The sequence below is a fragment of the Salmo salar genome, chromosome ssa16 (assembly GCF_905237065.1).
Source record: "Salmo salar chromosome ssa16, Ssal_v3.1, whole genome shotgun sequence".
NCBI lineage: Eukaryota > Metazoa > Chordata > Actinopteri > Salmoniformes > Salmonidae > Salmo > Salmo salar.
In genome coordinates this window covers 8,803,393-8,827,852 of record NC_059457.1, presented here as the reverse complement: position 1 = coordinate 8,827,852, position 24,460 = coordinate 8,803,393, and the positions used below count along the sequence as shown (strand labels likewise).

Genomic DNA, 24,460 nt, shown 5'->3' with positions numbered 1-24,460 from the left:
CTCCAAAAAGTACGATCTTTGTCCCATGTGCAGTTGCAAACCATAGTCTGCCTTTTTTATGGCGGTTTTGGAGCAGTGGCTTCTTCCTTGCTGAGCGGCCTTTCAGGTTATGTCGATATAGAACTCGTTTTTACTGAGGATATAGATACTTTTGTACCTGTTTCCTCCAGCATCTTCACAAGGTCTTTCGCTGTTGTTCTGGGATTGATTTGCACTTTTTGCACCAAAGTACATTCATCTCTAGGAGACAGAATGTGTCCCCTTCCAGAGCGGTATGACGGCTGCGTGGTCCCATGGTGTTTATACTTGCGTACTATTGTTTGTACAGATGAACGTGGTACCTTCAGGTGGATGAACCAGACTTGTGGAGGTCTTTGCTGATTTCTTTAGATTTTCCCATGATGTCAAGCAAAGAGGCACTGAGTTTGAAGGTAGGCCTTGAAATACATATACAGGTACACCTCCAATTGACTCAAATGATGTCAATTAGCCTATCAGAAGCTTCTAAAGCCATCACATCATTTTCTGGAATTTTCCAAGCTGTTTGAAGGCACAGTCAAGTTAGTGTATGTAAACTTCTGACCCACAAGTCCTCAACTGGCAGTTTCAGTAAATAGTACCCGCAAAACACCAGTCTGTTTCCCGCAAAACAACGTCAACAATGAAGAGGCAACTCCGGGATGCTGGCCTTCTAGGCAGAGTTGCAAAGAAAAAGCCATATCTCAGACTGGCCCAAAAAAATTAAAGATTAATTTTAAGATGGACAAAAGAACACAGACACTGGACAGAAGACTTTTGGAAAAAATGTGTTATGGACAGACGAATCTAAGTTTGAGGTGTTCGGATCACAATGAAAAACATTCGTGAGACGCAGAAAAAATGAAAAGATGCTGGAGGAGTTGACGCCATCTGTCAAGCATGGTGGAGGAAATGTGATGTTCTGGGGGTGTTTTGGTGGAGATAAAGTGGGAGATTTGTACAGGGTAAAAGGGATCTTGAATAAGGAAGACTGTCACTCCATTTTGCAACGCCATGCCATACCCAGGGGCGGAAATCCCGGGGGGGACGGGGGGGACACGACCCCCCCATCCTGGGAAAAATATGATTTGTCCCCCCCAATATATCACTGAAACATAACTATGTAATTTAAATAATATTAATAATACGCAATGAAAGCAATTGTGCTGATTATAGACACTTAATAGCGCGTTTTTAAGTTTCAAAAGATTGCGACCCCCCCCCCTTTTCCTCACAATGGTTTGATCCACTGGCAAAGTAACAGAGGGGTCGTAGCCACTGTCTGAAAGGCACTCAATGAACGTAACTGACGTGAGGTTAATCCAGTCAATCGCGCACACACACTAGCTGAATATGCAGAGCTAGCGCGCAAATATTAACTATTAAGCTAGCTAGTACCTATTCCATTTATGTGGCCTCGTCAAAGATGGAATCTTTGCTATCGTCAATTTATTCCGAGATCAGCATGCAGATGATGCAAGTTAGTGCTTCAAAGTCCCTGTGATAAGGTTAGCGATAAACTGAAGTCCAAACTGAACAGAACTACACTCTCTTCTACCATTGTCTTAAATATAGTTAATGGTCTCGTTGCAAAAGCTAAATTGTCGCAAGGGAACTTTTATTTATTTATTTTATTTAACCCGGGTAGCAAAGATTATAGCAAACACCACTGAAACTGAATTGGTGCTCGCTAGCTTTGCAAATTCAGCTATTGTTGGAAGCCAGCCAATATGAAAGAAACTATTAAAATTACAAAAGGTTGCAGCATATGTTGTGTAAATGGTGAACTCATACAGCTGTCAACTCGTCATTTTAATCCGTTTCACATTTGCTAGCTACCTTTTAGATCGAAGCCCAAATAGAATGATAAAAGATAAGATGATAGAAGCCCATCTCCTACTGTAAATAACCTACACACTGTGTGTGTGTGTAGCCAGCCAGCCAGGTAGAAAAATGGCAGAAAAATAAAAGACGGACATCAGAGTATTTTTCAGTACACCAAAACGCAAAGTAAGAACCCTAGTAGCCTAATATCTCAAAGACTAGTTGATAAAATGTTCATAAGAAAGAAATGAAATTCTAATGGAAATGTTTCATAATGATGTCATTAGGCAGAGCAGGCAACAGATGGCACACAGACAGCAGAGTTGGGGACAGATATGCAGGGACAGACTGGCAGAGACAGGGAGTCTCAGGTAAGTTTGTTGAGTCTTTGTTTGGCAACATTATGAAAGGTTCTCCATTTTTTTAACTTGTAAAATAGGAACATAATTGGAAAATGCCATGGATACCCCCACGCTCAACTTAAACTGGTGACTGAACTAAGATTTGTTAAAGGCAATGGTATTGCTGTTGTGAGTAGTTGTGTAGTTTTGGGTACCGGTAGTTAGGAGTACGGCAAACACCTTATTTCTTGGGTTCCTCAATATACATTTACCATATTACAATGTAGGCTATGTGTTACAGCACTACTTTTGGTGTCCCCCTCAGGAATTGCTCTTGAGAAAATTTCATATAATTGTCCCCCCCCAAAGTTGATATCAGATTTTCGCCCCTGGCCATACCCCGTGGACGGCGCTTAATTGGAGACAATTTCCTCCTACAACAAGACAATGACCCAAAGCACAGCTCCAAACTATGCAATAACTATTTAGGGAAGAAGCATTCAGCTGGTATTCTGTCTATAATGGTGTGGCCAGCAGAGTCACCAGATCTCAACCCTATTGAGCTGTTGTGGGAGCAGCTTGACCGTATGGTATGTAAGAAGTGCCCATCAAGCCAATCCAACTTGTGGGAGGTGCTTCAGGAAGCATGAGGTGAAATCTCTTCAGATTACCTCAACAAATTGACAAAGAATGCCAAAGGTCTGCAAGGTTGTAATTGCTGCAAATTGAAGATTCTTTGACGAAAGCAAAGTTTGAAGGACACAATTATTATTTCAATAAAAAAAAAAACATTATTTATAACCTTGTCAACATCTTGCCTATATTTCCTATTAATTTTGCAACTATTTTCATGTATGTTTTCATGGAAAATAAGGACATTTGTAAGTGACCTCAAACCTTTAAATGGTAGTGCATATAGATACAGCCTCTTCCACAGTGAAATGCGGTGGCCGCTTTGGCGCAGTCATTTTGAGTGATTAAGTTATTTTTTGGGGTCAAATACACAGACATTATTGTTAAAAAAACAAGGTCGTTCCTGGCCGCTATAGTAATTTAAAGAAAGGCCGTTGACAGCCGCTATGGGTCCTAAAGGGTTAGTCAGAATCCAAAGCTGCTTGGGCAGTTCTACCTCTCAATGCAAAGCTTTTGATAGACTTTTATAAACTAGAATATTCATATCTTTGGTCGGTTTTGGAACATATGGGACTTGGCTCCAATTTCATTCATATGATTAAAATACTATACGTCAATCCCTCAGCCATAGTAATAACAGGTAATGGATTGCTTTGTTCCGTTCAGAATAACTAGAAGTAGCAGGCAAGGTGATCTTGTCTCACCTCTTCTATTTGTATTGTCTCTGGATCCCAAGGCCCAGGTAATTCGACAATCGAAAGAAATTACACCAATATTTCTCAATTCTACAGATCACGTCATTTCATTATACACTGACGATGTCTTACTTTATCTAGACAATGATAATCCCTCCCAAAGGCTTTGAAAATCATAGACAAATTCAGCTCCATCTCAAGTTATAAAATAAATCTAACCAAATCTGCCCTACTGCTTCTCAAGACCCTGATAGAGGACTCCATCTCTACTTATGGAATCCCAATCGTTTCCCATTTTATATATACTGGAATAGATATCCTTCCTTAGATAAAACCATTGCCAGAAACTTTAACAGAATGCTCAAATCAATTCAACACAACCTCAGTAGATGGACTAATATCCCAGTTGCTTTAACTGACAGAATATTTATCGTCAAAATGAATATATTGCGACGGCTGAAGTTCTGCTTCCTTTGTCTCCCCCTTCTGGCTACTGGGCTAAAATCCATAGTGCGGTTTCAAAAAGTATATGGCAAGGTAACACGAGACCGAATAAAATTAACACACTTGCAAAGGGAAAGACATAGGACTATCCGTACCAAACTTTAAATTATATTTCCAGGGACTAGCATTTAGTCCGATACTACATTGGTTTAGACATGATACCATTAAACAATACTCAGCCCCCTGGCTGAGTAGAGAGAGAAATATGGTGTCTCCTATTTCCCTGGAAGAGGTGGTCTTCACTGATGTATCCCTTAAACAATGTAAACTACACTTTGGTCCTATTATTGCTCACACTATTTCTATTTGGCACAAAATTGAAAAACAATGTAAATGGGATTCAAAATGGCATGCCCATATTCCATAATAACGCATTTGGATCTGGAGGGAGGCCTTGTAGATGGAGACATGTTGGCTGGATGGGAGGCCCACTTCTTTGTTTTCATTTCCTGTTGATATTGAATGTATTATCACTTAAAGATGCACTATGCAGAAATCGCGCCGCCATTTCCTGGTTGCTAAAATTCAAATAGTTCACCTAATTTCAGTTTATGTGACAAAACAAGCAAGTATAGTGTATAGCATCATTGTATCATCTAAACCGCTGTGAAATATATAATGCTAAAAAAAATAAAGGGAACACTTAAACAACACATCCTAGATCTGAATGAAAGAAATAATCTTATTAAATTCTTTTTTCTTTACATAGTTGAATGTGCTGACAACAAAATCACACAAAAATAATCAATGGAAATCCAATTTATTAACCCATGGAGGTCTGGATTTGGAGTCACACTCAAAATTAAAGTGGAAAACCACACTACAGGCTGATCCAACTTTGATGTAATGTCCTTAAAACAAGTCAAAATGAGGCTCAGTAGTGTGTGTGGCCTCCACGTGCCTGTATGACCTCCCTACAACGCCTGGGCATGCTCCTGATGAGGTGGCGGATGGTCTCCTGAGGGATCTCCTCCCAGATCTGGACTAAAGCATCCGCCAACTCCTGGACAGTCTGTGGTGCAACGTGGCGTTGGTGGATGGAGCGAGACATGATGTCCCAGATGTGCTCAATTGGATTCAGGTCTGGGGAACGGGCGGGCCGGTCCATAGCATCAATGCCTTCCTCTGGCAGGAACTGCTGACACACTCCAGCTACATGAGGTCTAGCATTGTCTTGCATTAGGAGGAACCCAGGGCCAACCGCACCAGCATATGGTCTCACAAGGGGTCTGAGGATCTCATCTCGGTACCTAATGTCAGTCAGGCTACCTCTGGCGAGCACATGGAGGGCTGTGCGGCCCCCCAAAGAAATGCCACCCCATACCATGACTGACCCACCGCCAAACCGGTCATGCTGGAGGATGTTGCAGGCAGCAGAACGTTCTCCACGGCGTCTCCAGACTGTCACGTCTGTCACGTGCTCAGTGTGAACCTGCTTTCATCTGTGAAGAGCACAGGGCGCCAGTGGCGAATTTGCCAATCTTGGTGTTCTCTGGCAAATGCCAAAAGTCCTGCACGGTGTTGGGCTGTAAGCACAAACCCCACCTGTGGACGTCGGGCCCTCATTCCACCCTCATGGAGTCTGTTTCTGACCGTTTGAGCAGACACATGCACATTTGTGGCCTGCTGGAGGTCATTTTGCAGGGCTCTGGCAGTGCTTCTCCTGCTCCTCCTTGCACAAAAGCGGAGGTAGCGGTCCTGCTGCTGGGTTGTTGCCCTCCTACGGCCTCCTCCACGTCTCCTGATGTACTGGCCTGTCTCCTGGTAGCGCCTCCATGCTCTGGACACTACGCTGACAGACACAGCAAACCTTCTTGCCACAGCTCGCATTGATGTGCCATCCTGGATGAGTTGCACTACCTGAGCCACTTGTGTGGGTTGTAGACTCCGTCTCATGCTACCACTAGAGTGAAAGCACCGCCAGCATTCAAACGTGACCAAAACATCAGCCAGGAAGCATAGGAACTGAGAAGTGGTCTGTGGTCCCCACCTGCAGAACCACTCCTTTATTGGGGGTGTCTTGCTAATTGCCTATAATTTCCACCTGTTGTCTATTCCATTTGCACAACAGCATGTGAAATTTATTGTCAATCAGTGTTGCTTCCTAAGTGGACAGTTTGATTTCACAGAAGTGTGATTGACTTGGAGTTACATTGTGTTGTTTAAGTGTTCCCTTTATTTTTTTGAGCAGTGTATTTTCCATAAGCAAATATATTGTATTTTCAGCTGTTTGAAGCTGGTGTACAAAACCAAAAGTAAAAAGACACAAAAAAGAAAACATAAGAATGGGAAGCATAGAAATAGCGCACATAGAACAGATCTATCGTTTCTGAGACTTGCTTTCAATGAAAATGACAGATCGAAAACTCACATTTCTATGTGAATTTGGTCAGATCGCCCAAGAAGTTACATATTGCAGCTTTAAACTCAGTATGTATTTCTTACATTTAATGTATTTAGTAGCAGCCTACATGTTTTATAAACGTATAATTTGAAATGGATAGTGTACCTGTAACACCCCCAAACAAAAATGTACAAAACAAATAAATCACACCGCATAACACAGAATAGCTTTCCAGTTCCGTTCTTATTTCCACAGACATGTCTGACCATGACCAAGACCAAAGACCCTTCCCATTGGACACATCAAGTCATTTCAACATGGAAATGTGGGTAATATTTGGTTGAGGCATTGATCAATGAGATTTCAACCCTTATTCACCCACTCAAAAAGACACCCAGAAGTTTGTTGAATTCCCAATGTGTTATCTAAAAGCACAATCAAATTCCAATGGAAAAACAATGTCTGACTATGTGTTATTACTGCACATTAAAAAGAAAAGCTGCACACTAGGAGCTCCGACGCAAAAGCGGTCTTCATCAACTATTTAAAAGCACAACAAAGTTCACATGGGAATACAATGTCAGATATTTTGTATTTATACAAGAAACTTAATGTCTTGTCACTGCGCTTCTTTCTTGATATGCCACACCTGTCAGGTGGATGGAATATCTTGGCAAAGAAGAAATGCTCACTAACAGGGATGTAAACGAATTTGTGAACAAAATTTGAAAGAAATAAGCCTTTGTGAGTAGGGAACATTTCTCTGGGATCTTTTATTTCAGCTCATGAAACATAGGACCAGGACTTTACATGTTGCGTTTATATTTTTGTTCAGTGTACATAGTGCAAGTGATCAATGCTGTTTGAGATTCTGCAGATTATTATAGCAAATGTGAAGATCTCCACAGACCTGTTAACTTTGCATGCTATCTTGAACAGTTACACTTTCTATGATTACATAAGACATTTATAGTTACAGTAACATCTACAGATGTGTATCTTTAAACACTGATTGTTTAAAGCAAAACTACCAAAACTATTGCCGATGGTGAACCTGAGTAATCAAAATAAAATCTATTTTAAGCCCTGTATAGCTAGATGAGAGTTGTGTTTCCGTTAGCTTATTTTTATTCCGGTAAAACACAATTTTCAACAGTGCATACAGTAGATAACAATAACCTAGCGAATAAAGCCTAATATCGTTGAAGCCATTTTAGCATTTGAATGCTGAAGGTGCCGTGCAGGTGTGTAAGATCAGGAACAGGCCGCCTACCTCGCGTTGGTCAGCGCATGAAGCTGGGAACAGTGTGCAGTTTGAGGTTGTTCGGCATGCAAAATGCTTTGTAGATCAATGACTGTCAACACAGTTACATGCTTAGTTTGACAACTAAAGGAGAGGACGCATCAGTTGTCACAAAAGATGAGGTATTTTTGGAAGATCGGGGAAAAAATTGTGAACCGGCGATTTGTAACATTTGAATCGATTTTCTGACCAATGCAATTTTGGATCAGTTTGGGGTCCGCAGACCATCTTAAAAGATTTGAATCGGGGACCAATGTAACCTCAAATGTGGCCATGGATGTTTACTCATTTTATGGTTGAATAAATACTGTTACATTAGTTTGTAAGATAACTTTAGGCTATTTATTGTATTACAAAAGTGTCAATGCAATCAAGTGTCAACCAAAAATCTAAGTTAAAGAATAGAACTAAATCAAATCAAACTTTAAATGACCTTTAAATAAAGCCTGATTTGATTTAGTCCTATTCTTTATTTTGGTTGAGATTGAGACGTGAATCCAACATATCAATTATTCATTTGTAGACAAACTGGAATTAAAGCCAGACTAAGTCAGTGGCACAGATGGAACTATCCAAGCAGAAGTAGCATCTCTTTCAAATTCAATATCACTAAATGTCCTTACATTTGAAAACCAACCAGAGCTTGAACCTTAGGCCTATTATTATAGTACATTTCAATTTTGATTTGATATAGGCCTAATTCTATTCTTTATCTTTGATTTTTGGTTGAGATGGAGACGTGAATCCAACATATTAATTATTAACGTGAAGATTATATTTGAAATCAACCAAAGTTTGTATTCTCTATTTTTAGTTGAACCCTGGGTTGATTTGAAACAACAGCTGTTGATGACTTCGCAAATGCTATATAGACCTAAATACATATAATTTGGAATGACTTGAATAGCAACTGTAAATCTATTTACTTATTAAGAGATCTCTCAATCATTCTCATGATAGCACATTGGTAGGTAGTCAGTGACAAATATCAAAGCTAAGCTGGGCTTGGTTTAAACCCTGGATGGGAGACCAAATGGATAGCTGTAGATAGTTGAACTTTCCAGTAGGAGGTGCTAGCCAGCCTATGTATTTCTTATGATAGTGGATATAATGTTGAAGATATGACATTGTTTCAAATTGGCAATAATGATGACATAATCCTGTGTTGAAATTTAACCCTCAAAACAACTGTTTTTGCAAATTCTATGTATTTTTCACGTAGATGTCACGTCACAATACGTTGATAAATTACATTGAAACAATGTTGATTCAACCAGTTTGTGCCCAGTGGTGTGTGGCAGTTTGGTGTTGCCATAGCGACCGGCCACTGCAGTAGGCATGAGGGCACCTGTTGTGATGTCTTCAGGAAAGCTAGCCGGGTGTGGATAATTGTCTGGGTAAGCGGGAAACAGGAATGCTGACTTAATTGGCGAGAGGGGACAGTGGGGGACACAACTATTTTAATGAGTCATTGGTCCAGATAATGACTGCATCGTAATTCTGGAATCAGACAGGAAGTCAAAGGAATGTAGGCCACTTCAGTTCTACAGTAATCCAAACATGAAAGAGGACAGGAAACTGTACTAAACACAACAAGGATCGGTGCTACATGCTTTGGGGGCCTGTGGCTTTCCCTGTTGTGTAGCAAAGAGAAAATAAGTGTTGTTTTTTACCAAACTGGGTCTCGTTCATATTGAATTTAATATATTGAAAAGTAAGAAAAAAAATGTTTTTGCATGTGCACCGGATAGATCTTTTTATTTTTTTGCATGTGCACTGAAAAAAGTTTTTTTTTTTTTTAGTTACTTTCCTCCTGTGCTGACCATGCTGGGTCAACAGAGTAGAGAGCAGTACAAACCTCCAGAAGTGCAGCTCGAACCCCTCGCATTTGTCCTTGCATTTCAGGCACGCGGCTCCGGCACCAATCTCGTGGCCCAGGGTCATCTGCCAACAGACACAGCACATCAATGAGATTAACATACTTATACTGTCTAGGGAAATTATTTCATACAGTGGAAAGTTTCAGGCCAGGGTTTGATACACTATATATACAAAAGTATGTGGACACCCCTTCAAATTAGTGGATTCCACTATTTCAGCCACACCCGTTATGGACAGATGTATAAAATCAAGCACGCAGCCATGAAATCACCATAGACAAACATTGGCAGCAGAATGGACATACTGAAGAGCTCAGTGACTTTCAATGTGGCACCGTCATAGGATGCCACCTTTCCAACAAGTCAGTTTACAAAATTTCTGCCCTGCTAGAGCTGCCCCAGTCAACTGTAAGTGCTGTTATTGTGAAGTGAAATTTCTAGGAGCAACAACGGCTCAGCCACGAAGTGGTAGGCCACACAAGCTCACAGAACGGGACGACCGAGTGCTAAAATCCTATGTCCTCGGTTGCAACACTCACTACCGAGTTCAAAATAACTGTTTAACAGTAGCTTCATGAAATGGGTTCCCATGAACGAACAGCCGCAAAACAGCCTAAGTTCACCATGCACAATGCCAAGCGTCGGCTGGAGTGGTGTAAAGCTCAGCACCATTGGACTCTGGAGCAGTGGAAAAGGGTTCTCTGGAGTGATGAATCATGCTTCACCGTCTGGCAGTCTGACGGACTAATCTGAGTTTGGCAGATGCCAGGACAACGCTACCTGCCCCAATGCATAGTGCCAACTGTAAAGTTTGGTAGAGGAGGAGGAATAATGGGCTGTTTTTCATGGTTCGGGCTAGGCCCCTTTGTTCCAGTGAAGGGAAATCTTAACACTACAACATACAATGACATTGTAGACTATTCTGTGCTTCTAACTTTGTGGCAACAGTTTGGGAAGGCCCTTTCCTGTTTCAGCATGACAATGCCCCTGTGCACAAAGCGAGGTACATACAGAAATGATTTGTCGAGATCGGTGTGGAAGAACTTCATTGGCCTGCACAGAGCCCTGACCTTAACCCCATTGAACACCTTTGGGATGAAATTGAATGCCGACCGTGAGCCAGACCTATAGTGGTTGCTCCACTAAAGGTTTTGCAATTATGCTGCAGGACTTAAAGGTAATTTGTGGTTTAGTACAGTACCCTGCGTCACTACTTCATTGCTCCAGCACAGAGCAACAGTTTAAGGGGCATTGCACTAATAATGGCGCTGACTAGGGAAAAGTTCCCACTGTTCTTAGTGACAGTCTGCACGTTCAAACTACAACAAAGTAACTAATAATGGCGTGAAAAATGCACCTTAAATATGAATTCGGAAGGCAGATATTATTAAATATTAAAAGCATTACACCTCTCACTAAAGGCGTCAGTCAAAAGTTATATTTTAACGAAAAATGACATGAAAAGCACACATTTGTAAATCCCAAACTCTAAACGTAATTGGAAAGGTAGATACAAATTGTGATATTGTGGTTACAATAAAGAAAGTAAACAATATGTAAATAAGATGCAATGTTTTATTTACAGTAGTGATGGACAGCTGGTGGCATTTTGAAAACAGATTTTCAAACACTTGTAGCCCAATAAGTAGCATAACGAAATTGAGGATAATCGGCGATTTGCTGTATACTTATGTAAGTTGAAAGTCACTCCTTTCCAGTACTCCTCACCCCGCCTCAAACTCCACCCTTAACACAGTTATAATTCAAAAATGTGCTGTTTATCTAAAAAAAGAAATGACATTGTGACCACAGAGAACAGACTAAATGGACATCATTTTCATCAAGCGAGCTTCTTTCTATGGTGCTACCCGTTTCAGGGTTAGGACCATAACCACGAGAGGACTTGAAAATGAGCTGGAGCTGAGAGGATCACCAAAACTAAAGGTATTTTGGTTTCAGTACATTTTCTTTAAAAAAACATTTTATATAGCCTATCAATGTGTAGGCATACTGTTTAATAAAATCGATAATTAAATAAAGGTTAAATAAAACAAATAAAAAGAATAATTGTGTACTAAAAACATGAATGTATTTTTGCAGAGCATACAACCATGCTGACAACCATACGTGGAGATCAGGGCTGGACAACGGTCCGCACAGAAAAAAACGCATGGTTGTCAAGAAAGCGGTTAGTTTTGCTAGATTCTTAAATTGTGGACGCAGCTTTTGTGTGTTGGAGTCACTTTTAATTCTTAATTGATCTACCGTTTCTATCATAGGCCACTGTAATCAATGGGGGCTCAGGGCGGTACCATTCTGCTCATCTGATGAAGGTGCACATGGATCAGATTCTAACTTTGAAGACCGACATCGAGTCATTGAAAGCAGACCAGCAGAAAGAGAAACATTATCTGAGGGCAGAGATAGGGGCGACAGCTGATGCATTGGTCCAGAGCCAGGCGGTATTGGCGGAGAGTCAGGCGGAGAATGACGCGTTGAAGAGGGCCAGGCACACCTGTGAGCTCTGGAACTCCTCCTCCGATAGGCAGAGTCAACATACCTGGCGGGTTCATCAGGTCGTCGGTTCACCCTGACATTTCCATTCCTCTTCTGACAACAGAACTTGACCAACTGCTCACCAGGCACAGCAAGGGCCGTCCGGACCGTTATGCTCTTCTGCTATTCCAAGGATGTGTAACCGAAGCGAGATACCATGAGTGGGCACAGAATACCAACTGAGATGGATTACCATTAATACTGTGTCTCAGAAGTTTCTGTCCATTACTGATACAAACCGAAAAAGCATTAAAGACAGAGTTAATGAGTACTTGAGGTCACCGAGAAAGTCTGGACATGGCCTGCTCTCTCTTATGTAAGGAATTAGGCACTTTCCCATGTTTACTACAGTATGTACTGTAGGCTATGTTTACTTGTCAGACTGCACATTAGCCTAACAAACAAATGCAGGTGGCTTATATCTTCAAAATGCTTTATTATACAAATGTAAAAGCATATACTGTACAGTACTGTATTTCTTCATCAGCATCTTTATGCTTTTGTTAATAAAATACTGATAAAAATACTCTTTCAAAAAGGCAGATGTTAATTTAGTTATGGATCCATAACGAATTACTATGGGAATAAATATCACTGAATTACAGAAGTATTGGAACAAAGTTTTCTAATGAAGGTAAACAAATTGTTGCTTACTTAAATACTCTTTCAAACACACACGGTCACATTGTACAGTGCCATTATGGCTATTAGCTGGACAATAGAATTGCCTAGGAGGGTAGAGGGAGAATTCTATCATCAAATGTATTTCTTAGTTAGGTTGGCTGTATCACAACCGGCCGTGATTGGTTGTAATTTCAGTTTAATCCACCAGAAAAGACAAAACAAATAATACAACAAAAATTGTTATTATTATTATTATGCATCACATCCAACCATGATTGGGATTCCCATAGGGCAGCGCACAACTGGCCCAGCATTTCTCTCCCTCGAAAAACAGAAATAAATGTTTTGGCCTTTACAAATATTATATTGACCTTTATTCATATTACAATCGCTCACTTTTGTTTTTTTGAAAACGAAATAACCTCCAAAATATCGTTATATATTATCAAGTTGATGGCACGGTAATATAGCTGAGTGACTTACTTATTCATGGCTTTGGATCAAAATAAATAAGTACCAACATTCTTTCTGATAGTCTTTAATAAAGACATGTTTTTGTTATCCTGACCTGGACACCATGTACAGTATTATAATAGCCCATTATGGGCTGTTAGCAGAATGATATACCTTTACCAACACCTCTCTGTATTTTGATACTTTGCGGCTGGGGCCTCTCGATTGGCGAAACAGTCTAAGACCCTGCATCACAGTGCAAAATGCGTTTCTACAGATGCAGGTTCGATACCTGTGCCAGCCGAAACCGGGAAACCCGTATGTAATCATTGGAAGAAAAAAATAATCTGATATACTGTAGGCCTACCGTAGGCGACATGAGTCTCACTAATGTTGAGTAATGTGCTGTTAAAAGTAGTGTAGATCTTATTTATTTATATAGCATATTGAAGTTAGAAGTAATAGGATTTGAAGCAATAGCCTACCTGCTGTGGTCAACTATTTTAGCAACGTTTCACGCTGCTCTGAGACAAGCATGGGGACTGGTCTTGATAAATCAATGAGATTTTTATTTTCACTGAATCTCCGTTTGGGTATTGGCTAGACTACAATTATACAATTAGGGTATGGAAATGTTATGCTATTAGTACTGTAGCCTACTCCCGACTGTCACGTTGTACAGCGCCATATTTTCCGTTCCATCCTAACGGAAACCCTGAGGGTTTTTAGTTTTTCTTGGAATAGAAACACCATAATATTAATCAAATTAATTAAGCCACTATTGAAGGTTATCAAATGCTTCTCAAAGATGCCCTCTGGTGGTCAAGCTAGCACTAACTAGCTTTAATGGTTACAATGGCTGACACTTAAATAACATGCCATAGAATTCTGTGGCACAATGCAAGCGGTGCTGCCGTACGCTGCAACTTTTAAAGGACGAACCACTGTAATCGCCCAACATCAGTGTCCAACCTCACTAATGCTCTTGTGGCTGAATCGAAGCAAGTCCCCGCAGCAATGTTCCAACATCTAGTGGAAAGCTATCCCAGAAGAGTGGAGGCTGTTATAGCAGCAAAGGGGGACCAACTCCATATTAATGCCCATGATTTTGGAATGAGATGTTCAACGAGGTGTCCACATACTTTTGGTCATGTAGTGTATTTACTGTAGTTCATATGGTGGAGTCAGTACTTACTTAAGCCTAGTTGTTTTGGAGTGGCCTCTTCAAATACCATAGTTAGCAGAATCTACAATGTTCTGTTAAGCCGGGTGTACACTACACAATTTTGTCCCCGATTTAGCTGTCCCAGACAAGTTTTTTTAGATCAGAGACAAAATCCCCATGTCGTTTCCTCAGGGCGTGTGGCTCTTACCAACATTTGTTTAATGTGAGCGGGTCAGAGATGCAATCTACCAATCCCGTCTTTGAGCAGTCCCAGACATCCCAATATTTTCAAACATGTTTGATTTTATTGGCACAAAATCTGCAATGATCTTCTAGTGAGAGATGTGCAATGAAACGTTTTGAGAAAGGTGATCAACAATAGCCAATGAGAGCTCACCAGAGAAGAAGCCAGTGAGATGATGACGTTGTTTCGCATCACCCGGAATGTGTAGACGATCGAGCAGGAGCGATGACTACTACTAGTATGCGTTTGTACTTGCTTTTCACCAAAGCCAAAGTGTCAAATCATTACATCTCTGAATTTCACAAGCAATGTTATTCAATACAAAATGTTGGCTAGATATTTCAACTCTTTATGGCAGGTGTGAATGTGTTACTGAAAACGTCAATGAGGCTGCTTTTTTCTAGCTACGTTAACAATCTAATCACATCACTGTCTTCGCGAGACAGCGGGGTGGTATGGAGAATCCTCACGACCAAGTGAAGAATCTAGTAGCGGGTGACACACCGTCTCTGCCATATTGTTTAGTGTGCGTACCACTACATTGGCAAGACAAACAACAACAGGAAAGATGGTTGTTTAATGTGAGAGGCTCAGAGATGTTAGGATTTTGAAAGTTGTGTAGTGTACGGCATTACTGTACAGCTTGACATTTGCGTATAAACATGCCTAACAGAGATGTGAGAGGGAAAACATCTTACTAAATTCAAATACAGAATCTGATGTCCGATTAATCCCTAATCTCCCCCTCGGATATATTCCAGATTTGATGCTTCAAGCAACATATATAGCCTACTTTTCTCAACCATCTGCATGCATTCTCTTCTTCTAATTCCTTTACTTCAGTGCCTATTTTGGTCAAATATAAAGCAGCTCTAAAATTCTGTCTTGCTACCTTTTCGAATCAAACCAGACTCACTAGACTAGGTCTGCGTCTCAAATGGCACCGTACTCCCTATATAGTGTACAACTTTTGACCAGGGCCCATAGGGAATAGAGTGCCATTTGGGATGCGTGCTGAGGCTAATTCCAGAGTTTGTAGTCACAGCCCATACTGCACTCTTTCCTCCCTCACATTCGCATCATTCAGTCCTGCCTCACTTCTCAGACGGATTTCAAACACCAGTGTTGTCTGTCTTGCCCCGTCAACGCTGTCTGCGCCCTTATATGGTCAAGTATTCCACGATGCTGAGAGCCCCTCAGGACTCAAGCACACACTGCTGTTTGGAGAAGCTGTTTTTTGGCTCAGGAGGAGCACTAAATGTGAAGCAGTGAGCCCCCCTCGGCCTCAGGGAATGTGCAGCCGGCCTGTACACGGAGGAACGCAAAACTAAAGCCAGACTAGAGCATGACTCAGTAAATAATATTTACGTTAACTATCAACTCCCTCTTCTCCACTTACCAACAATAGACGTGTTTCCAACTATATCAGTCTAGGTTTATAACGAACGGGGAGAATAGCCAGAGATGGTCTACAATGTAACGGCTTTGGTCTAGATATTGGTCTGAGCCAGCCATGAGTCTCTCCAAAGTGTCCAGCTCATTGTTTCTGTATTCAACAGAATATCCAGCTGACGGTTCATCACTTCTGAAAATATAAATATTAGTGAATTGTTTCCTTAAACCACTTGGGAACACCATAGAATCCTTGCCATTTTGGGGTGGGTTGAGTCAGTGGCCATTTATTTTGCAAACTCCATCTCATGTGCAGTTCAGAAATACTGCTGACCAAACAACAGTGCTAAGTCCCTGCTCAGTTGAATTAAAGGGTAACTACATTTTTCACAGACCTTGGTCTCCTGGTGTGGTTTAACCAATTTTGTTCTTTTTTTCTATTAAAGTGTTACTTTGAGAGCGAAAACCTGTGAATTTATTACTCAGTTGGCAATCTCATTTATCTATTTCAATAGTAGGCCTACAATTAGCCTACTTGCACAGTACAGCTTGCAGTACAACTTGGGCTGACCTGCAGGTGAAAGACCAATATGGGATTTATAATTTTAGGTCATTCAAAGTGTATGTCACTCTTTTTCATATACTTTTTCACACAGACAGGGGCTGTCTGGAATCATAAAGCCCCCACCACCCACCCACTCCCCCCACCAGACTTGACAGCAGAAATGAATCCCCTTGAGTGGAGAAGAGCTCTGTTTATCTTAACAACAGTTATCATAGTCATGTTATTTAAATGATGATGCATGTGAGTGACTTAGTGAGTGGATGATGGTTTCTTTTGTGTAAAAAATATGCTGCATTGTTCTCTGCTCCAGCAGGTAGCTAATAATGGAGATTGTGGTATCGCTGCTGAGTGCTCGCGAGTGGAAGATAGTAATAGGCATTCCGAGTCTTTTCGGTGAGCCGGCTCATTTGGCTCCGTTCACTTAAAAGAGTCGGCTCATTTGTCTCCCAAACTGCTCTTCGTTCAAAATGCTTAAAAATCGACCTAGAACCATGATTTTTTTAGAACAGCCTAGAACCAATTTCCAATGTAAAAACAAAAAGTAGGCTACCATTATGTCAGATCATGAAATACGTGTTCAAATAAATGTTTACCTGGTCAAATTATTAGCTCACCTGCAAAAAAAAAGGTGTATTTTTAAGCACAGAATGTACGGGCTCTCCCCAGTAAGTATTGTTTCTGCAGTGAGGATTCAAGCTCTTAGAGAATTCGTTTGTAATTTATCTGCAGATAATCGTTGTTTTGAACGCAAAAATCAGTAGCAGCAGTATGCAAATCAGGGAGCCAAATGAATGGCTCTTTCACCGATACAAAAGATCCGTTCAAAAAGAGCCGTTCGTTCGCGAACGACCCATCACTAGTGTGAGATAGGACGGAACGTCTGTCCTCCTTCAAACATGAAAATGTTGTGAAAAGGGTAGTCTACCAACGAAGCAAATAATGTCAATGCATATTAAGACAACACCGGGTTTGTTATTTTTGTATGTCATAACTAGCACAAATAAATGTGAAATTGTTATATAGCTCATACTAATCTATTTTTGAAAGTATCAAAAGCAGTCTGTAGCTGGCTACACATTGACAGGACTAGGCAGGCACCTTCCTTGCTGACTTTGCTACCTGGTAGGATACACCTTTTAGGGCGTTGCTATGTCTTATCTGGAACTATACAAGCATGAAGACTTACCTTCTTTATTTCCTTTTCTACCTCCATTTTCAATTCCCCTCCTTATGTTGTTTGAGTCCCGCCGTAACTTGCAAATAAACACCAAAAACTTGGACTGACTTTACGTTGACACCAATCTTTAGAAACAAAACCGAGAGTTGATCGATTTTACTCGCCCACCACTTCTTCAAGCACCGCTGTCCCGTTCATTGTATTGCTGGGATTCGTATAATCTGGCCCTGGTAGGCGTTTTTGCACCGGATGAAAGTTGATCACATTCCTGGAACAGGGCTGCAGTTGCAACCTGGTCTCATAGCATTTCGTATTATTCTGTACATAACTCTGAATCACTAGATATTTAGTATGATATGTTATGTTTGGTATGGTTATATACAGTGCATTAGGAAGGTATTCAGACGCCTTCCCTTTTCCACATTTTGTTACGTTACAGTCGTATTCAAAAATGTATTAAATAAACATCCTCATCAATCTACACACAATACCCTATAATGACAAAGCAAAAACAATTTTTTGCAAAATACTTTACATAAGTATTCAAACCGAAATTCAGCTCAGGTTCATTCTGTTTCTGTTGATCATGCTTGAGAAGTTTCTACAACTTGATTGGAATCCAGCTGTGGTAAATTCAATTGATTGGACATGATTCGGAAAGGCACACACCTGTCTATATAAGATCCCACAGTTGACAGTGCATGTCAGAGAAAAAACCAAGCCATGAGGTCGAAGGAATTGTACGTAGAGCGCCGTGGCAGGATTGTGTCGAGGCACAGATATGGGGAAAGGTAGCAAAAAATGTCTGCAGAATTGAAGGTCACCAAGAACACAGTGGCCTCCATCATTCTTAAGTGGAATAAGTTTGGAACCACCAAGGCTCTTCCTAGAGGTGGACTCCTGGCCAAACTGAGCAATCGGGGGAGAAGGGCCTCGGTCAGGGAGATGACCAAGAACCCAATGGTCGCTCTGACAGAGCTCCAGATTTCCCCTGTGGAGATGGGAGAACATTCCAGAAGGACAACCATCTCTGCAGCACTCCACCTATCAGGCCTTTGTTGTAAAATGGCCAGACGGAAGCCACTCCTAAATAAAATAAACATAATAGCCCGCTTGGAGTTTGCGAAAAGGCACCTAAAGGACTCTGAGATCATGAGAAACAAGATTCTCTGGTCTGATGAAACCAAGATTGAACTCTTTGGCCTGAATGCCAAGCGTCACATCTGGAGGAAACCTGGCACCATGTTTTTCAGTGACAGGGACTGGGAGACTAGTCAGGATCGAGGGAAAGAAGAATTGAGCAAAGTACAGAGATACTTGATGAAAACCTGCTCCAGAGCGCTTAGGACCTCAGACTGGGGTGAAGGTTCACCTTCCAGCAGGATAATGACCCGATGCACACAGCCAATGCAATAATTGAATGTCCTTGATTGGGGACGCCAGAGCCCGTACTTGAACATCTCTGGAGAGACCTGAAAATAGCTATGCAGCGATGCTCCATATCCAACCTGACAGAGTTTGAGAGGATCTGCAGAGAAGAATTGAAGAAAGTCCCAAAATACAGGTGTGCGAAGCTTTTAGTGTATGGCCCAAGAAGACTCGAGGCTGTAAATGCTGCCAAAGGTGCTTCAACGAAGTACTGAGTAAAGTGTCTGAATACTTATGTAAGTGTGATATTTTAAATGTAATACGTTTGCAAAAATTTCTAAAAACCTGTTTTTGCTTTGTCATTATGGGGTATGGTGTGTACATTGATGAGGGGAAAAAACTATTTAATACATTTTAGAATAAGACTGTAACGTAACTAAGTGTGGAAAAAGCCAATGGGTTTGAATACTTTCCGAATGCACTGTAAGACAGATGGTTACTTGGCAAAAAAACAAAAGGATGGTGGTTTGTCAGGGTGGGTAGATGGATGGGCATATAACGCAAACATCTAAAAACCCAAAGGTTGTGAGTTTGAATGTCATCACGGACAACTTTAGCATTTTACCTAATTAGCAACTTTTCAACAACTTTGTAGCTACTTTTCAACTATTTAGCATGTTAGCTAACCCTTCCCCTAACCTTAACCCTTTTAGCTAACCCTTTAACCTTAACCCTTCCCCTAACCTTAACCCTTTTAGCTAACCCTTTAACCTAACTCCTAAACTTAACCTTAACCCTTAACCCTAGCCTAGCTAAACAAAGGTTAAATAAATAGATAGCTGATGTCTTTCATAGTAACAGTGGGCAGATTTGATTACGCTGAACCGTGTTGCACTGGTCTATGAGTGGTGAGGAAGAAACACACTTCTCAAATGAACAGTTGGCTAATCTGAACCGCTCAGTCATTTTTGTCAACAAGGCAGCATGGTGCATCATCCAGAAACAGAAACATTTTGTTTCCATAAAAAATATTTTGTTTCATTTTCTAACTAGTTTTCATTGGGAAGGCAGATTTAGCATTTTTAGCAAAAGTAATCACTTTTGCATGTGAAAACAGAATCCTACTCATTACTCCACATGCTTAATTGTGCAGTTGTGTAAAGTACTTAAGTAAAAATACTTTCAAGTACTACTTAAGTAGTTTTGTTTGGTATCTGTACTTTACCATTTTTATTTTTGACTACATTTACTTCACTACATTCCTAAAGAAAAGAATGTACTTTTTACTCCATACATTTTCCCTGACACCTAAATGTACTCGTTACATTTTGAATGCTTAGCAGGACAGGACAATGGTCCAATTCATGCACTTATCAAGACAACATCCCTGGTCATCCTACTGCTTCTGATCTAGCAGAATCACTAAACACAAATGCGTCATTTGTAAACTATGTCTGAGTGTTGGAGTGTGCCCCTGCCTATCCATAAATTTAAAAAACAAGAAAATGGTGACGTCTGGTTTGCTTAATATAAGGAATTAGAAATGATTTATACTTTTGTTAGTTAAGTACATTTTATTAATTACATTTACTTTTGATACTTAAGTATATTTACAACCAAATAGTTTTAGACTTTCACTCAAGTAGTATTTTACTGGGTGACTTTCACGTAAGTCATTTTCTATTAACGTATCTTTACTTATACTCAAGTATGACAATCAGGTACTTTTTCCACCACTGTAATTGTGTCACTTTTGTTTCAAACTGACTTTGCAATGGGATTTGAACTGGGAACCTGGCTCACACCTGGGAGGCCAACCTGGTCTCAGAGCATTTAGTATTATTTTGTACTGAAATCTGAGACACTCCAAATAGTATGATGTTACATTTCATATGGTATGTATTAATTTGTGGATGTCCATCACTCATTTCGTATGATATGTTACAAATCGTAGTATATGTTTCAATTTTTCAAAACATACAATAAGTTAAGAATTTTCTAAATGTTGATGTGTCACAAATTCTAGTTAGGTGGCTAATGTTATCTAGCTCTCTAACGTTAGCTAGGCAAGTGGGTTAAGAACAAGTTCTTATTTACTATGACAGCCTACCCCAGCCAAACCCTAACCTGGATGACGCTGGGCCAATTGTGCGCCGCCCTATGGGACTCCCAATCACGGCTGGTTGTGATACAGCCTGGAATCAATCTAGGGCCTGTAGTGACGCCTCTAGCTCTGAGATGCAGTGCCTTAGGATGCTGCGCCACTCGGAGTCTACAGGTCCCCAACTCTGGATCAATAGGAATTGAGTGAGCAACCAATAAAGTACAGGACAGCCAATCACCATTTAGCGAAGGGGGCCTCCTCAACAATGAAAATAAAATGAATGAACCTGTAAATTACAGTAGACCATTTAACATTTCAATATTTTTTGTTGGCTGTTGCTGCATTATCTATGAGGTTCTGGTGTGGTGAAGCAAATATTATAGGCTGTTTTTTTGTGTGTTTACAGTCAATTTACATATGTTGAATCAAATGTCCTTTTATAGGCTTATATAAAAAGAATGAAGATTAGACAATAAATATTGACAATAATATTCATATTTTGTATGGGATATTATCATATGCCAGACAGAGGAGCAGCAACTTCTTGGCATATCAAATTGATTAAATGTATCTGTCATGTGCAACACATTTCACATTTGTTATGGAGATGAACAGTATGTGTAGTAATAATTTGGTTAGAGACTTCCTGCCTGTGCATCTGCTTTGCTGTCCTTTTTCAAAGGAAGCATTGGGTGTTTCACAAAACTTGTGACCTTGTGTGACTGTGCTACAGACAAACAGTAAGTGGGTACCTTGGTAACTGTATAAAAAAACTGTTAACAGTAATCATCATTTGAGGATTTTTAAGTTTATGACTGAATTCAGTGAAAAATGTAGAATGTTACAAATAGAGCAAACACAACATAATAAAGTTTTGTGTTTTGTGTTGTAGATATGTGGTAGTAGAGTAGGGGCCTAAGGGCAGACGCTTAATATGTTGTTAAATCTGTTGTGAATGTACTGTAATGTATAACTGCCTTACTTTTGCTGGACTCCAGGAGAGTAGTTGCTTGGGGAGCCATAATAAATACAAATGCAACATAGAGTTGCAAATTCAGTTTTCCCTATTCTACAAGACAGACTGTATATACTTCTATATCTGGAAGAAAAAACATCTTTACTCTGTCATTGTTGTTATCAGCTTGATTGCATAAGACAAACTGCAGTCACCCTTTTTATAACATGCACCATGTAGAGACTGGAAGTACATACCAATTTAATTTCAAATTCCCTGGGGCCTCATTTATTACTGTTGTGTAAATTTCACTCTAAACATCTGAGTGCGCTATTTCTTAAGAGACTGCGCACTTACAAAAATATTGAGATTTATAAACTTAGCGCATGCCATACATACCCATGTGTCCCCTTTATAAATCAGATCTGTCCTGAAACTGCGAGCGTGAAGGAGCATTAAAACTCACCCTGAAAAACACCCATCATTCACTTTTTATGGTGACAATAATGCCCTTATTTGCTGTATATTTTGGATGTATTCGAATTAGGCCGAGGCAGTGTTCTAAAGGAAATAGCAATAGCGAACTTGATCAAATGTCTTTGTAGGTGATGGCAGAATGTTAAACTTTTGTAGTGACATTTGCTGTAGGCCTAGGCTATCTGACAGACAAAAAGTTTAGGAAAGACAACAACAATTGCAAATTGCTGTGGACCTGTAAAAATACAGTTTGAATTTAAAGGGGCCTTTACTTTTTCTCGAACCTATGCTGCACTGCCTGAGTTCTGAAACATTTTCTACTTACAGTGATAGCCATACACACTTCAATGCAAAAGGTAATATGTCTGTTCAGCTAAATAGGAATGGCACAGTTCAGATCACACAAGATCAAGCACACACAAAGTAAATGTCCTGTTTAAAAAATATATATATTTTGAAAGTCATCTTTCATGGACAAGCTATAAGTCAATTATTGATGAGAAGACCTGGAAACACATCAGATGGCTTGTTACATCTGCTCCTGCCACGCCCTCAACTTCTCATCCTGTCTCCCTAACCTGCTGCCACTCCCCCAGTGCTCTCTCCCCCTCTCTCTCTGTGTGTATGTGATTGTGTGAGTGGAGACAGGTGTGCTGGAGGCAGACCAGATCCCCACCAGCTGCAAACTGTTCCACAATCAAGGCCTCTACAAATACTCAGCCCTGTCACTTCCACACTGCTAGCTCGTAGCCTCTGCTCATTCCGTCCGCGCTGACTCTGGTCCCTGTCTCCAGTTCCTTGTCTCGTCAGTCCTGCTTCCCTGCCCTGGACCCCCGCTCTACTGCTTCCTTGGATTCCGCTCTGGACCTGCTTACCCTGCCCCTACTGCTTTTGCCCCAGACTCAGTTCCTGGTTCCATGCTACTCACCCGAGCTTCCACTGGCCTGCACCCCCCCCTTCCCCCCTCCCACACACTTTTCAATAAATACCGTAGTTACCTTTTCTCCTCGCCTGAGTCTGCATTTGGGTTCACCTGCTCCGCGTAACAGTACGAACTGGCCTTAGATATGAACCCAGCAGACTTAGATCCTCTCCACCAAACCCTCGCCGGCCAAGGAGCCCTGCTCGAGCAACATGACCAAGCCCAGAAAACCCGTCAAGGAGCACGTCAAGGAGTTTTCATGGAGACTTTCTAACCTGAAGGGTCGAACCTTCGCCCAGAGCTTGCAACCAGACCCTAGTCCTTCTCCTCCTCCCCGTGAACAGTTTGTTCCGGCTCCCGAACGTTATGATAGTAACCTCGGAGCTTGCAGAGCTGTTTTTGTACAATGTTCATTAGTATTCAAGCAACAGCCCTACTCTTATGCTAGCGAACGGGCCAAGATTTCCGTCCTGATTGCAGCGCTTTCCTGGGCCACAGCGGTATGGGAGAAACCGTCCCCCATCTGCTTCTCCTACTCCAGCTTTACAGAGGAGATGAAGAGTCTTCGACCACCCTGTCTGCAGTAAGGATGCCCTAAACGACTCCTGTCCCTCCGTCAAGGCTCCCAAAGTGTCGATGAAATGGTAATTGAGTTTCGCACCCTCGCCGCTGAGAGCGACTGAAATGAGGAGGCTCTTCAGGGAGCATTCCAAAACGCTCTCACTGAGACCATCTAGGATTAGTTGGTGTCCAGGGATGAGCCTGATGGACTCTGAGTTCATCTCTCTTGCCATCCTCATCGACAACCGTCTCCGTGCATGCCCCATAACAACATCTGCTTCCTTGCCTTGTTCTCCTTCCCCGACTGCCTCCCTTCTCAAGTCTCTTCCTGAATCGGCCGGGCCCGTCTCTCTCC

At 41.0% G+C, this 24,460-nt stretch overlaps 1 protein-coding gene across 1 annotated transcript in view; it reads right to left on the bottom strand.

Annotated features, from left to right (window-relative positions):
• LOC106573117 (testin) overlaps positions 1-17,983 on the bottom strand; it is a 48,709-nt gene extending 30,726 nt beyond the window's left edge. The window contains exons 1-2 of the mRNA XM_014147825.2: positions 17,728-17,983; positions 9,521-9,606 (exon numbers count right to left, since the gene is read on the bottom strand). Coding sequence (XP_014003300.2) covers positions 9,521-9,606; positions 17,728-17,754 — 113 coding nt within the window. The 5' untranslated portion in view covers positions 17,755-17,983. The remainder of the gene's footprint in view (positions 1-9,520; positions 9,607-17,727) is intronic.
• Positions 17,984-24,460: the final 6,477 nt, after the last annotated feature.